Here is a 14,091-nt window from a genome sequence, read left to right as displayed (position 1 = left end):
ACCATTTTAATCAACCTCACTTATCACATTATTATCATTCTTATTATTATTATTATTAGTATTGGATCAACATTTATCCCACGGTGAGCTCTGGAAAGGGTTTTTTTTTTTTTTTATTATAACACACACTTGGTTTTTGTTTCATGTCATAAAAATGTTTTCAGGCTGAAGCGACTTTTTGTGTATTTGTTTTTTGTGTGTGTATTCAGTTTCTGTCACAGAAACATGTGTCTGGTATTATTTTATTAAACGATATTAAAAGTAGATATTCAGTTCAGCGTCTGCTGATCCTTGTTATAATTTAAAGACCTTCACGTCCTCGTATCTGCAGCTCATCTGCCCAGTGACTCTGCAGGAAGTAAAAAACAAACAAAATGTGAACTTCTTTTTTTTTGGCAATCTGGTAGTGGTTGGGGGGGGGGGGGGGGGGGGGGTCTTACTTGAGATGAAGGGGCGATCTCCTCCAGGTCCCCAAAGCAGCCATTTTTATGGCGGATGAGACTTCCCCACAGCACACTGCGGCCACAGCACGGACAGTCGCCCTCCACTGGCAGCAGGTGGCACTGCTCCGACTTCAGGAAGCGCCGCGCCAGGCAGGTCATGTGACTGCTCATCCCGCAGGACGGGTGGAAGCACCTCAGCATCTCACAGGCCTGAAAGTAGAGAAACGTTCATCATGTTGACCTCAGCGACTTTGACTTCCATCCTAACGATTGACCTCCGGCTGACCTGGCCTGGGCACTTCTGGAATCCACCCAACTCTGTTCCACATCAGGTCCAAACTGCTTGAAATATCAGATTTCTTGACTTTTGCCCAAATTAATTCTTAAACCCCTGAGAAGGTCAACAGACACAACAAGCACATTCTGGAATTGACCTGAGCAATTCCAGAATACTCCCCGTAACTGTGACATGTTTGGTGCATATTGGAGTTGGGGGGGGGGCTTCAATTTTGATCTTTGGCCTCAATGGTTGACTTTCAATAAATTTTATGTTTTGTACCTTGACCAATCCGTGGCAGAGGAAACACATCAGAGACTCCGCCTCCTCTTGCACCGGCTGCACCGCCGGCTTCTTCTTGGCTCTGACACTCCCGAAAGTGACGGGCATGTGCAGCGGAGGCTGGAGGCTCGGCTCGAAGTCCATTCTGTACTCCTGCTTCAGCCAGCGCACCGTCAGGGGCAGGCGGCACCACGGCGCCACCCGCAGCATGTTGGAGACCATGCGCCAGTGGAACTGCAGGCTGGACTCCTTTTTCGAGCGCCGAGAGACGTGGGAGAGGCGCCTGGAGGCGTGAGGGTGCTGCCACGCCCACTCAAACTGAAAGAGTAATAATAGACGGGGTGACTTGTCAAGTTTTGTAAAACTGAAGCAGTGACAGAAAAAAGAAAAACAGTAGCCAGACTCACCCTCAGGGCGGCGATATCAGAGGGGAAGCCGTGAACGATGAGGATCATCTCCCTGAGAGAGAGAGAAAAAACAAGGAACAAACGCCCAGTCAACCAGTACACGAACACAGAACTAACTACACCCACGAGACGGGCTGATGGGTTTTAATTACATGAATTCCATCATTTGGATAATTTAAACATAAACTGATGAATCTAATGTCAGCTTTAGATATCAAACATTAAATAAAACAGGGAAGAATATGTTACAGTTCATAGTGTCAGTAAACTCAGTCAGCTTTAAACAGCTACACAAACATCAGAAATAAATTAATTTGTTTCTAATTCAGACAAACCAGTTTAACTGACAAATATGTCTCACATGCACTGCATTTGTTTACACTGAATCTTTGCAATTAAAATGTATAAATCTGATAAGTCAGACATTTTCCCCAGAACACAGCAATGTGCAGGGAGTCAGTCAGTCAGTCAACCAGGACGTCACTGTGTGCAGGGAGTCAGTCAGTCAGTCAACCAGGACGTCACTGTGTGCAGAGAGTCAGTCAGTCAGGACGTCACTGTGTGCAGAGAGTCAGTCAGTCAGGACGTCACTGTGTGCAGAGAGTCAGTCAGTCAGTCAACCAGGACATCACTGTGTGCAGGGAGTCAGTCAGTCAGTCAACCAGGACATCACTGTGTGCAGAGAGTCAGTCAGTCAGTCAACCAGGACATCACTGTGTGCAGAGAGTCAGTCAGTCAGTCAACCAGGACATCACTGTGTGCAGAGAGTCAGTCAGTCAGTGAGTCAGGACATCACTGTGTGCAGAGAGTCAGTCAGTCAGTCAACCAGGACATCACTGTGTGCAGAGAGTCAGTCAGTCAGTGAGTCAGGACATCACTGTGTGCAGAGAGTCAGTCAGTCAGTGAGTCAGGACATCACTGGGTGCAGGGAGTCAGTCAGTCAGTGAGTCAGGACATCACTGTGTGCAGAGAGTCAGTCAGTCAGTGAGTCAGGACATCACTGGGTGCAGGGAGTCAGTCAGTCAGTGAGTCAGGACATCACTGTGTGCAGAGAGTCAGTCAGTCAGTCAACCAGGACATCACTGTGTGCAGAGAGTCAGTCAGTCAGTCAACCAGGACATCACTGTGTGCAGAGAGTCAGTCAGTCAGTCAACCAGGACATCACTGTGTGCAGGGAGTCAGTCAGTCAGTCAACCAGGACATCACTGTGTGCAGAGAGTCAGTCAGTCAGTCAACCAGGACATCACTGTGTGCAGAGAGTCAGTCAGTCAGTGAGTCAGGACATCACTGTGTGCAGAGAGTCAGTCAGTCAGTGAGTCAGGACATCACTGGGTGCAGGGAGTCAGTCAGTCAGTGAGTCAGGACATCACTGGGTGCAGGGAGTCAGTCAGTCAGTGAGTCGGGACATCACTGTGTGCAGGGAGTCAGTCAGTCAGGACATTTCATTTGTGAGTGAGATTGCTTCAGTTGGACAGACTCAACTGTTACCAAACTTGTTATGTGCATTACATATATTGACCTCAAAAAGGTGCAGGGAGTCAGTCAGCCAGGACGTCACTGTGTGCAGGGAGTCAGTCAGTGAGTGAGTGAGGACGTCACTGTGTGCAGGGAGTCAGTCAGTGAGTGAGTGAGGACGTCACTGTGTGCAGGGAGTCAGTGAGTGAGTGAGGACGTCACTGTGTGCAGGGAGTCAGTCAGTGAGTGAGGATGTCACTGTGTGCAGGGAGTCAGTCAGTCAGTCAGGACATTTCATTTCTGAGTGAGATTGCTTCAGTTGGACAGACTCAACTGTTACCAAAGTTATGCATTACACATATTGACCTCAAAAAGCCTACACATTGGAATCAAAAAGTCAAAGGTCAATGTGTCTGTAGTGAACTACACAGAAATCTTGTGAGTGCAATAACATTTTTTTAACTGCCTGATTGTTACCAAACTTGGTATGTGTGTGAGACCCCAGAAAGCAGACTGATTCTGGGGTCAAAAGGTTCCTGAACTGTAAAAGCCTCCTGCAGAAGAGCCTCACTTCTCAGTGGAACGCTCATGAGGCGACGTGAATTAGTGGAAAACACAGTCATCCTATTTCATCCGTTTCCAACAATTTCTGCATGAAGCCGTGTAAGTCAGAGGGCTCAGAGGGCTCAGGTCCCACCGACAGAGACTCAAACCAGCTGTGACAGTTTGTCCATCTGGTGCGTTTCTCAGCACACAGGTGCCTTAGTGTCCAGGTCCCAACGGCTGGAAAAAGCCAAAAACACATTTCACCGGGCCAAGGATACGCCCACATTTCACCGGGCCAAGGACACGCCCACATTTCACCAAGCCAAGGACACGCCCACATTTCACCAAGCCAAGGACAGGCCCACATTTCACCGGGCCAAGGACAGGCCCACATTTCACCGGGCCAAGGACACGCCCACATTTCACCGGGCCAAGGACAGGCCCACATTTCACCGGGCCAAGGATACGCCCACATTTCACCGGGCCAAGGATACGCCCACATTTCACCGGGCCAAGGACACGCCCACATTTCACCAAGCCAAGGACACGCCCACATTTCACCGGGCCAAGGACAGGCCCACATTTCACCGGGCCAAGGACACGCCCACATTTCACCGGGCCAAGGACACGCCCACATTTCACCAAGCCAAGGACACGCCCACATTTCACCGGGCCAAGGACAGGCCCACATTTCACCAAGCCAAGGACACGCCCACATTTCACCAGGCCAAGGACACACCCACATTTCACCGGGCCAAGGATACACCCACATTTCACCGGGCCAAGGACACACCCACATTTCACCAAGCCAAGGATACACCCACATTTCACCGGGCCAAGGATACACCCACATTTCACCGGGCCAAGGACACACCCACATTTCACCGGGCCAAGGACACACCCACATTTCACCGGGCCAAGGACACACCCACATTTCACCGGGCCAAGGATACACCCACATTTCACCGGGCCAAGGACACACCCACATTTCACCGGGCCAAGGATACACCCACATTTCACCGGGCCAAGGACACACCCACATTTCACCGGGCCAAGGACACACCCACATTTCACCGGGCCAAGGATACACCCACATTTCACCGGGCCAAGGACACACCCACATTTCACCGGGCCAAGGACACACCCACATTTCACCGGGCCAAGGACACACCCACATTTCACCGGGCCAAGGATACACCCACATTTCACCGGGCCAAGGACACACCCGTGCTTTACCTCACCAAAGGACACTGACAAACCTTTTGAAATTAAAGCTAACTCTGAAGTGCAGATTTGTTTGTGTGTGGTATGTACTTTAGGCTCCTCCTACCCACCATGGTCCTCTTCCGCTTGTCTTCTTGGCTCCGCCCTTGCCCCGCCCTGCGTTATGTTGTCCGACCCGCCTCTCGGGGTTGACAGTAAAGCCGATGTAAATTCTCCCTTTGAATTTAGGATTGACGCTGTACAGCATGTACACACCAAAAAAGCTTTCCACCTCCACCACCATGGCCCCAAAGAGCGCAAAAACAAAAAGCGCCGCGACTAACCGGAAGCTAGGCTAACGCAGCTAGCCAAACCGCAAAGATAAGAATGACTGTCAAACGTAGAGCAAATAATCGGCGGTAGTACTTGCATTCTTACAAAAAACTAACTGGAACAGACACGCTTCAAATATTTACACGCACGCTAAATTTGAAAATCATTACAACTAACAGAAGCTAAAGTGAACGGCGGCTGTTTTAGGGGGCCGCTTAGATGCCTGATTAAAACGAAACAAAAAAAGGACGTTACCATCGATTTCTATTTAATACACAACATAATTAGTTTTTTCTAATTTCACCTTTACAGTATTCATATAGGTTATATTTAACAAACAATGTATTAGTGAAGGTCACATAAAAATACCTATAATAGTACTAACGCTAACAAAAATAATAGCATCGCCATATTGTGAAGGTAAAAAAAAACCGCATTTGAAGAAACCTGCGCTTAAGCGTCTGAAATACTCACAACTAAGATTTAAAAAAATTCTGTCGCTAGCAATAAATATTTTCTTTTGGGGGGGCGGTAATAAACCGTTTGGTTACATTAAGCCCAAAGCTATCGTTTGTTTGTCTTTAACAAGTCCGAACCTGACAAATATGTCGGCTGTGCTCTTCCAAGGACCGTTAATGTTCTGATTTGCTGATTCTAAAATTAAACCCCGCCTCCATTCCGAAGGCAGCGGATCCGATTGGCCTGGCCGTCATCTGCTTCGTCTGATTGGACAGTTTTGTGGTCGCTTTCACGCTTGGTGAGTGAAGTTTTCGACACACGCTCCAAACTGTCCACGGTGTGACTCGCGTGGATTTGTGCCGTGAGCTGACGTGACGTCAGAACGGTGTCTTTGCAGACATGCCAGGAACAGCTGATCACATCCGAGAGAAACTCATCACGGCGCTGGAGGCTGCGCACGTGGTAGGTGACGCGCCGGAAGCAGCCGCTCCACTGTTGCTATTTTTCCTTTGATACGTTTTCATGTGTCACCCAGGAAGTGGAGGATACGTCACCCAGCCACTGCGCCGCCAGCTTCAAAGTTACGATCGTGTCGTCCCAGTTTGAAGGAAAATCACTGTTAAACAGGCACAGGTACGCCGCTACGCCGCCGGCCGCTAACCACACCACACGCCGGGATTCGAAACAGGATTCAAATGTTTTGTACATCCCGCGCCAAGTTAACGAAGAATCTGCAGACGTGTCAGAATCTTTAGGGAATGTCTGGGATTCACGACTAAACACCAACTTTTATTCATTCATGTTCTACGATTCTCTGGGTCGTGGTGGCAGCTCATCCCACACTTCCCTATCCCCAGCCAAGTCCTGTAACTGGTCCCACGGGATTCTGAGGCATTCCCAAGCCACCTGAGAGACGTATCTGTTTTACTCGCGTCCTCTCAATGAGTGAGCTACATGCTAATGAATTTCCAATGGATTAGCGCACCATCGCGGCTTTAAACAGCCACATCTCTAAGGATGTAGCAGCTAGAGAGCTGGTTTTGGTGTCAGTTTAAAGCTTGCTTCACGCTCTTTTTTGTGAACCAAAAGAACAAGTTTAAGTCTTCAACCCCCCCCCCCCCCCCCAAATTTTTATTCTGTTAAATTTGAGACTAGATGTTGAACGCTCCTACACTGATGAAGTTACCTGAAGGCATCACCTGCCACTGAGCACGTGGTTGTTCGCTGTTACACCCAACGTGGAAGCATGCGTTTGTTTTTCGACCTTGTCCTAAGACGTCTGGGCCAACAGATTCCAGCACCAGGAGGGAACGTGGAGCCCGATGGCTGAGATTATGTCTCGACAGAGATGAAGAGAATCATGAGTTGTGTGAGAACGTTTTGGGACACCTGAGTTTGCTTGGCCTCAATGAGACGGTACTGAACGAGCCAGACGCAGATGGCAGTGAAGATGGCAGAGTTTCTACAAAAACATTAGAAGGCGTCACTGAATTAATCCAGTGTTTGGACAATAACGGTCTTTCTGTCATAATGAGAGATGTGGCCGAGGACGGGAGAAAAGACTTGAAGATACTTGAAGGACTATTACACTGGCAAAGGCGTAAAACACGGCGCCAAGATGACCTGATGCAACTGCAGCAAGAAAGGTCACCAGACCCGGGAGGGTTGTTCACTGTCGCACTCCAACATGGAAGCATGCGTGGGTTTTTCCTCCGTTATGAAAGCCGGTTTTCCGACTCGTTCCTAAGATGACTGTCAGAGTTAGCTTCTGCTCTCGATAACATTGCCTGAAAATTTTGTGACGGTTGCTCTGACAGCCTCTGAGTTACAAGCAAATATTTGAGTCATATTTGCACTTTTAAGTGAAAGCTAAAGGATCTTTTTTCTTTTCGTGCAGTGTTCAGTTTGTTGGAACTTTTTTGATGCTACAACAAAGATGTTGAAAAGTGCTTTAAAACAACACCAAAACCAGCGCGCTAGCTGCTATATTCTCTGAGATATGGGCATTTAAAAATGCGAGTGTGTGCGCTAATTAGCTAAAACTCAATTAGCGTGTCTCATGAAATTTGTAGTACATGAACAAAAGTAGGAGAGTTCTGGGTGTCCCTCATAAATCTCAATAATCCCACAAATTAAAAAAAAATTGAGTGTTGGTGGCAGATTCATCGTTAATTTGACACAGAATGACCACCCACCTAGCCCCGATTGGCCAATTCAAGAGAAGGACAGTGGCACACAAAGTGCTGACAACGCATGTTTTATATTTGTGAAGAAAATTTTTTGAGGAAAAAAAATCCCTTTGTGTAGTAGTAGTAGTAGTGGTGTTATACTGCCCCCTTGTGGCCACTCATGTTATTTCTCTCGTTAGAGATGCAGCTAGTCGCGTTATTCGAGGAGGAGTTGAAGGTCGCCTGACTTCGGTGTGTTCTTGTTGGTCAGGATGGTGAACGCGTGTCTGGCGGATGAGCTAAAGGACATCCACGCCTTCGAGCAGAAGACGCTCACACCTGAAGAATGGGACAAACGCAAGTCTCAGTGACGGACGTCCGCCGCACGCTGGTTAGCGTCAGCATCATGAGCTAAAGCAGCCTGTACTTCCTGTTTCATACCGCTGAAATAAAACTCTGGCAAACTGCACTTTGCTTCTTTTGATTTAGAGTGTTTGGATGTATTGACCACAGCGCCCCCATGTGGTGACTCATCTGTCTCTGAGCTGATTTCATGTGGGTTGAAAGAAACAATACAAACACACACACATTTATTAACCTTTTCAAGACATTTTAAAAATAAAAGCAGCATTTACGGTGGCCACGAAGTGTAAATCATTACACAGATAAACGTTTTGTGTCGTTTTTAGAGCTGTGTGAATTTATGGGATTATTATTATTTTAAACAAAGGGATGATGGAGCAGGTGTCAAAACTGTCCTTGGTATTTTTGACTTGTTTGGACAGACTTTTGCGTGAGTGAAAATGAGCAAGTGATGATGACTTCAGGTCTTTATGACAGCAGCTGCAGAAGGACACACCCACACTCCACCTGGCTGCAGCAGGAGGCGGGTTACTTTGGAGAGGTGGTGGTGGGCTGCTGGGTGGTTGCCGTCCAGGACCGAGGCGGGTCTGCAGTGTGGTGGATCAGACCTGCACCTGCTCTGTTACCTCCTCTGAAGACTTCAGTCCTCGTATTCTACAGCAGTTTGGTTCTTGGTGTTAATGTATGGAGTTAGTTTCATGCTAGAAAACGCGGTGACGCGTCAAAGCAGGACCCAGGTCCCCCCCCGCCCCCATACAGGCTGAGGGAAGTTGGAGAGACTTTGTGTTTGAGCAGCCGACAAATCAGCCAGAAAGCTGTTAAATAACAGGTTCTGCTTCCTCTGCAGGAGCAGCACACGCTGGGCCGCCGTGAGGCGTGAAGTGACGGTGGAATCAGTCTGTGAGCAAGACTGAAGACTGAATTAGGTTCCATTAGTCCAAACGCCAGCTGGTCTCTGGGATTCTGCTAAAAGCACTTCCTGGTGGGGAAGCTCTCAGGATGGATCTGGGTCCACAGCAGGTTCACCCCTTTAGTGCCGCGGTGCCAGCGTGTTGTGTTGGTGGCCCCCGGTTGACCAGACCAGCTCCATTTGGAAAAACAAAGCAGAAATGTTTGGGTACAGAAAGATGGAATCACGTACAAAGCAAAATACCGTCAGCATCGTCACCCCGGCGACATCCACGTTGTACTGTTAGCATCGCCACCCCGGCGACATCCACGTTGTACTGTTAGCAGCACCACTCTGGTGATGTCCACGTTACACCGTTAGCCACCGTTAGCCATGTGACCTTTGAACTTGGTTAGGATCCACTGGTGGAGTTTCTCCAGCAGTTTGTGTGGTCCACATGTGTGCGTCCATATCCTCCTATGCACTGACAGTTCTTTATTTTCTTGTGGACCTTTGCTGCCCCCTGCTGGTGGTATGTGGACTCTGACATTCAGGAACCTTTACCGGTTGTTTGAGGTGTCCAGCAGCGGTGCCTTTGGTGGTTTGTGGTTCTCTCTGGCGGCGTCCAGCGTGGCCTGATATCCCAGCAAGCCTTGTGGGTTGCACACGAAGCGGTACACGTAGCGTTCACCAGACGTTTTGCGGATGATGTTCTTGTCGTAGTAGTAGCACAGACCGCGGCTCAGCTTCTCGTAGTTCATCTTGGGTTTGTTCTTCCTGCGACCCCACAGCAACGCGACCTGGAAGAGGACACGCCCATTTCCACACAAAACTTTAACCCTACAAAACGAAATCCAAGTGAGCAATCAGCAGTGTTAAATCAACTCCAACAAAGTGTGAAATCAAGTGATTAACGAGCTTCATCCTGAGCTTTGATATGACATCATCAATCTGTCTGTGACATCATAAACACACCGTCAGCTGACGGCCTGTATGACGTCACTTTGATCTACCTGGTCCGGGTCGCTGAGTTTGAACTCCCAGCCGTTTCCCGTCCAGCTGATGAATGACTGACAGCTGCCGTCTGCCAGGAGCTCCAGCAGAAACTGCCACAGCTGAATGGACCGGCGCCCTGTTGGACCAGAACCGGACAAATCAGCACCGACACCTGCCAATCGGATCCCTCTGGGACTCGAATGTTTCTCTGCTCACTGGTGTAAACGTTGACAACGGTCCGAGCAGCGGTGTGTGTCCGCGGTAAGGTGAAGGCAGCAGCCCCTAGGGCTGGGTTGGTGTCCTGGACCGGACCAGTCCGTGACAGAGAGTCCACACTGTCAGAATGTCCACGGTGAGGGTCCTTTACCGAGTCCGTCTCTGACAGGATCAGAATTAAAGGATAGATCATTAATTATCGAATATGAAGAACTCGTAGTAAATGTCAAAGATTAAGCAATAATTAATGATGCTATGACAACCAGGGGGCGCTATAGGATGTGTGTGTGTGTGTGCGCGCGGGGTAGTCCTGACCTCAAACAAGCCCCACCCCGATCGCTCACCTTTAATCCTGACCTGCCATCCCGATCGCTCGCCTTTAATCCTGACCTGCCATCCCGATCGCTCCCCTTTAAGTCCTGACCTGCTCACCTTTAATCCTGACCTGCCATCCCGATCGCTCGCCTTTAAGTTCTGACCTGCTCACCTTTAATCCTGACCTGCCATCCCGATCACTCGCCTTTAATCCTGACCTGCCATCTCGATCGCTCCCGTTTAAATTCTGACCTGCTCGCCTTTAATCCTGACCTGCTCACCTTTAATCCTGACCTGCCATCCCGATCGCTCGCCTTTAAGTCCTGACCTGCTCACCTTTAAAGTTCTGACCTGCTCGCCTTTAATCCTGACTTGCTCACCTTTAATCCTGACCTGCCATCCCAATCGCTCCCCTTTAAGTCCTGACCTGCTCACCTTTAAGTTCTGACCTGCTCACCTTTAAAGTTCTGACCTGCTCGCCTTTAATCCTGACTTGCTCATCTTTAATCCTGACCTGCCATCCCAATCGCTCCCCTTTAAGTCCTGACCTGCTCACCTTTAAGTTCTGACCTCCTCGACTTTAATCCTGACTTGCTCACCTTTAATCCTGACCTGCCATCCCGATCGCTCGCCTTTAAGTCCTGACCTGCTCACCTTTAAGTCCTGACCTGCTCACCTTTAAGTTCTGACCTGCTCACCTTTAATCCTGACCTGCCATCTCGATCGCTCGCCTTTAAATCCTGACCTGCTCACCTTTAAGTTCTGACTTGCTCACCTTTAATCCTGACCTGCCATCCCGATCGCTCGCCTTTAAGTCCTGACCTGCTCACCTTTAAGTTCTGACTTGCTCACCTTTAATCCTGACCTGCCATCCCGATCGCTCGCCTTTAAGTCCTGACCTGCTCACCTTTAAGTTCTGACTTGCTCACCTTTAATCCTGACCTGCTCACCTTTAAGTTCTGACTTGCTCACCTTTAATCCTGACCTGCCATCCCGATCGCTCGCCTTTAAGTCCTGACCTGCTCACCTTTAAGTTTTGACTTGCTCACCTTTAATCCTGACCTGCTCACCTTTAAGTTCTGACTTGCTCACCTTTAATCCTGACCTGCCATCCCGATCGCTCGCCTTTAAGTCCTGACCTGCTCGCCTTTAATCCTGACTTGCTCACCTTTAATCCTGACCTGCCATCCCGATCGCTCGCCCTTAAGTCCTGACTCTAGCGGTCAGCTGTTTGTTTTTTCTTTTGAAGGACCACGTTGGTTCTGGGTTCTGGTTCACCTCTCTGCATGTTCTCCAGATGCTCCCACAGGATCTCTCCAGCAGCACCGTCAGACGTCAGGCCCAGGAAGGACTCCCGGTCCAGACGGCAGAGGTCACGGCCCTGCAGAGCTCTGAGCTTTGGACCCGGGTCCCGCAGACCGAACTCAGCCTGACACCAGTCCAGCCAGTAATTGACCTCCCACAGAGACCAGCACCGTGGATCTGACAGAGAAGCACCGACCTGAGAGCTGGAAGAGACGCTTCAGGAAAAAGCTTGGAGGAAAGACGGAGAATGTGTCAGTACCTGCTGGAACGTGATGCTGGTTCCTCTCCCGAGTGAATCCAGAGAACCTGGCCTGCAGGGCCTGGCTAAGAACATCCATACTGCTCGGGCTGAGAGGAGGAATCTCCAGGGTGTCCATGTCTGAGACAGGAACACAACGTATCCCCCGTACAATGTGTCCTGGAGCAGAAGGAGAAAATCTTGACCGTTGATTTGGTGTCTTACCTTAAGCTCTGCGGTCCATCCGCCCGGTGGCTCCGTCTGAGACCACAGCGGGCTGAACGGGTTTTGATCTGACCCACGGTGACTGAAGGAGGGGCATGTGGTGATGGACTCGTGTGGATGTGGGAGGAGCCACAGCAACAGGTCCAGTGTGGAATTACGGCGTGTGATCTTCATCCACGTGGGTTAGGATACAGCAGATTATGGTGCCACAGGGGTTTGTGGTTTTTTTTAAACATACAGGATTAAAGGTTCTGAAAAATTAGGGGGTGGAGTTTTTTCAAGATTCATTCCACCATCAGGAACCCAACCAACCATCCCGGGTCGGGTCACCAACTCAGGCTCAGACATCACAGTGAGGTTTCAGGGCCTGAGGCTGAGGAGACGTCTCGCTCTGTGGAACCCACCAATGAAAACCAACCTTGCGCCCCTTTTAGACATCATAACTCGCCGGTACCACACCACAACCGCCAGAAGATCTGATCCAGCGTCACATTTGAGATCGGACTTCGTACATCAAAGATGTGTTGATTTTAAGAGGAGCGCAGTCATCGCCGTCTACATTCACCAAGATCCAACAGACTCCATTCATGACCCAGATAATGTTTTCTTTTTCATTCTATTGCAGAAATCCTGACTTCAATTCTCGTCTTTGATCTTCTTCACACATCTGTAATTGTGAACTTTGATCCTGGTATCTGAGCTTTGATTCTCAAGTTTTATTCCGTTAACCAATCTTTGACCATATTTTGATACATTTTACTCATGTTTGATCAATCATCTTGATCACTGAGCAGTGATCTGAACTTTGATTACATACACACACCAATCTTTGATCCTGGTTGTTGATTGTTGATTCTGTTGACTAAAATTTGATCCAGTTTACTCAGAGATCTTTGATCCTCATCATTGAGCAGTCATCTGTACATTGATTAAATGAATCAGTCTTTGATTGTGTTGTGTAAAAATTAATCCAGTTCATTTGATCAAGGATCGTTAATACTGATAACTGAGCAGTGATCTGAACTTTAAGTACATCAGTCTTTGATCTTATTGACTAAAATTTGACCCAGTTCACTCATGTTAGATCAAAGATATTTGATCCTGATCATTGAACAGTGATCTGAACTTTTATTAAATACATCAATCTTTGATCCAGTTGACTAAAAGTTTACTCATTCACTCATGTCATCAGTGACCATTGCTCCTGATCATTGAGCAGTGATCCTGAACTTTAATAAAAGTTCAATGATCTGTGATTCTGATCATTGAGCAATGTTCCTGAACTTTATTTACACCAATCTTTGATCCTGGTTGTTGATCTTAAAATTTGTTCATGTTCAGTCATGTTTGATCAAAAATCTTTAATTCTGATCACTGAACAGTAATCTGAACTTTGATTACATACACCAGTCTTTGCTCTTGGTTAGTGAGCTTTGATCCTGTTGACTAAAATTTGATCCGGTTCACAGGCATTTGCTCAATGATCTTTTATCCTTGTATATTATCAAAGTTGAGGAATTGCTCACTGATTAGGATCAAAGATCTTTGATCAAATAAGAGTGAACTGAATCAGATTTTAATCAACAGGATCAAATATCAACAACTAGGATCAAAGATTGGTATATATAACCAAAGATCAGGATCACTGCTCAGGGATCATACACTTCACTCGTTTGATCAAAAATCTTTAATTCTGATCATTGATCAGTAATCTGAAATTTGATGATATACATCAATCTTTGATCCTGGTTAGTGAGCTTCAACCCTGTTGACTAAAATTTGATCCAGTTGACACGTGTTTGCTCAATGATCATTGATCCTGATCCCCAAGCAGTGATTCTGAACTTGTTACATATCACTTGTAACACTGGTTACATATCTTTGATCTTGGTTGTTTATCTTTGATCCAGTTAATTAAAATATGATCCACTTCACTCCTGTTTGATCAAAGATCTTTGATCCTGATCAGTG

At 47.8% G+C, this 14,091-nt stretch overlaps 2 protein-coding genes across 2 annotated transcripts; one reads left to right on the top strand and one right to left on the bottom strand.

Moving 5' to 3' along the window:
• Positions 1–57: 57 nt before the first annotated feature.
• On the bottom strand, positions 58–5,529 carry slx1b (SLX1 homolog B, structure-specific endonuclease subunit). Its single transcript, XM_034165260.1, has 5 exons — positions 4,745–5,529; positions 1,410–1,461; positions 1,003–1,320; positions 441–653; positions 58–349 (listed from the first exon to the last, which is right to left on the bottom strand). Exons 1-5 carry the CDS (start codon positions 4,915–4,917, stop codon positions 302–304), a joined length of 804 nt encoding a protein of 267 aa, XP_034021151.1. The 5' UTR covers positions 4,918–5,529; the 3' UTR covers positions 58–301.
• Positions 5,530–5,698: 169 nt separating this feature from the next.
• Positions 5,699–8,049, top strand: zgc:112271 (uncharacterized protein LOC553698 homolog). Its single transcript, XM_034165262.1, has 3 exons — positions 5,699–5,867; positions 5,941–6,038; positions 7,845–8,049. The coding sequence occupies exons 1-3, from the start codon at positions 5,805–5,807 to the stop codon at positions 7,942–7,944; spliced, it is 261 nt and encodes an 86-aa protein (XP_034021153.1). The 5' UTR covers positions 5,699–5,804; the 3' UTR covers positions 7,945–8,049.
• Positions 8,050–14,091: the final 6,042 nt, after the last annotated feature.

This window comes from Thalassophryne amazonica, unplaced genomic scaffold (genome assembly GCF_902500255.1).
Source record: "Thalassophryne amazonica unplaced genomic scaffold, fThaAma1.1, whole genome shotgun sequence".
Classification (NCBI taxonomy): Eukaryota; Metazoa; Chordata; class Actinopteri; order Batrachoidiformes; family Batrachoididae; genus Thalassophryne; species Thalassophryne amazonica.
Note: the sequence above shows the minus strand (reverse complement) of the source record. Positions and strands in the feature narration are given on the sequence as shown.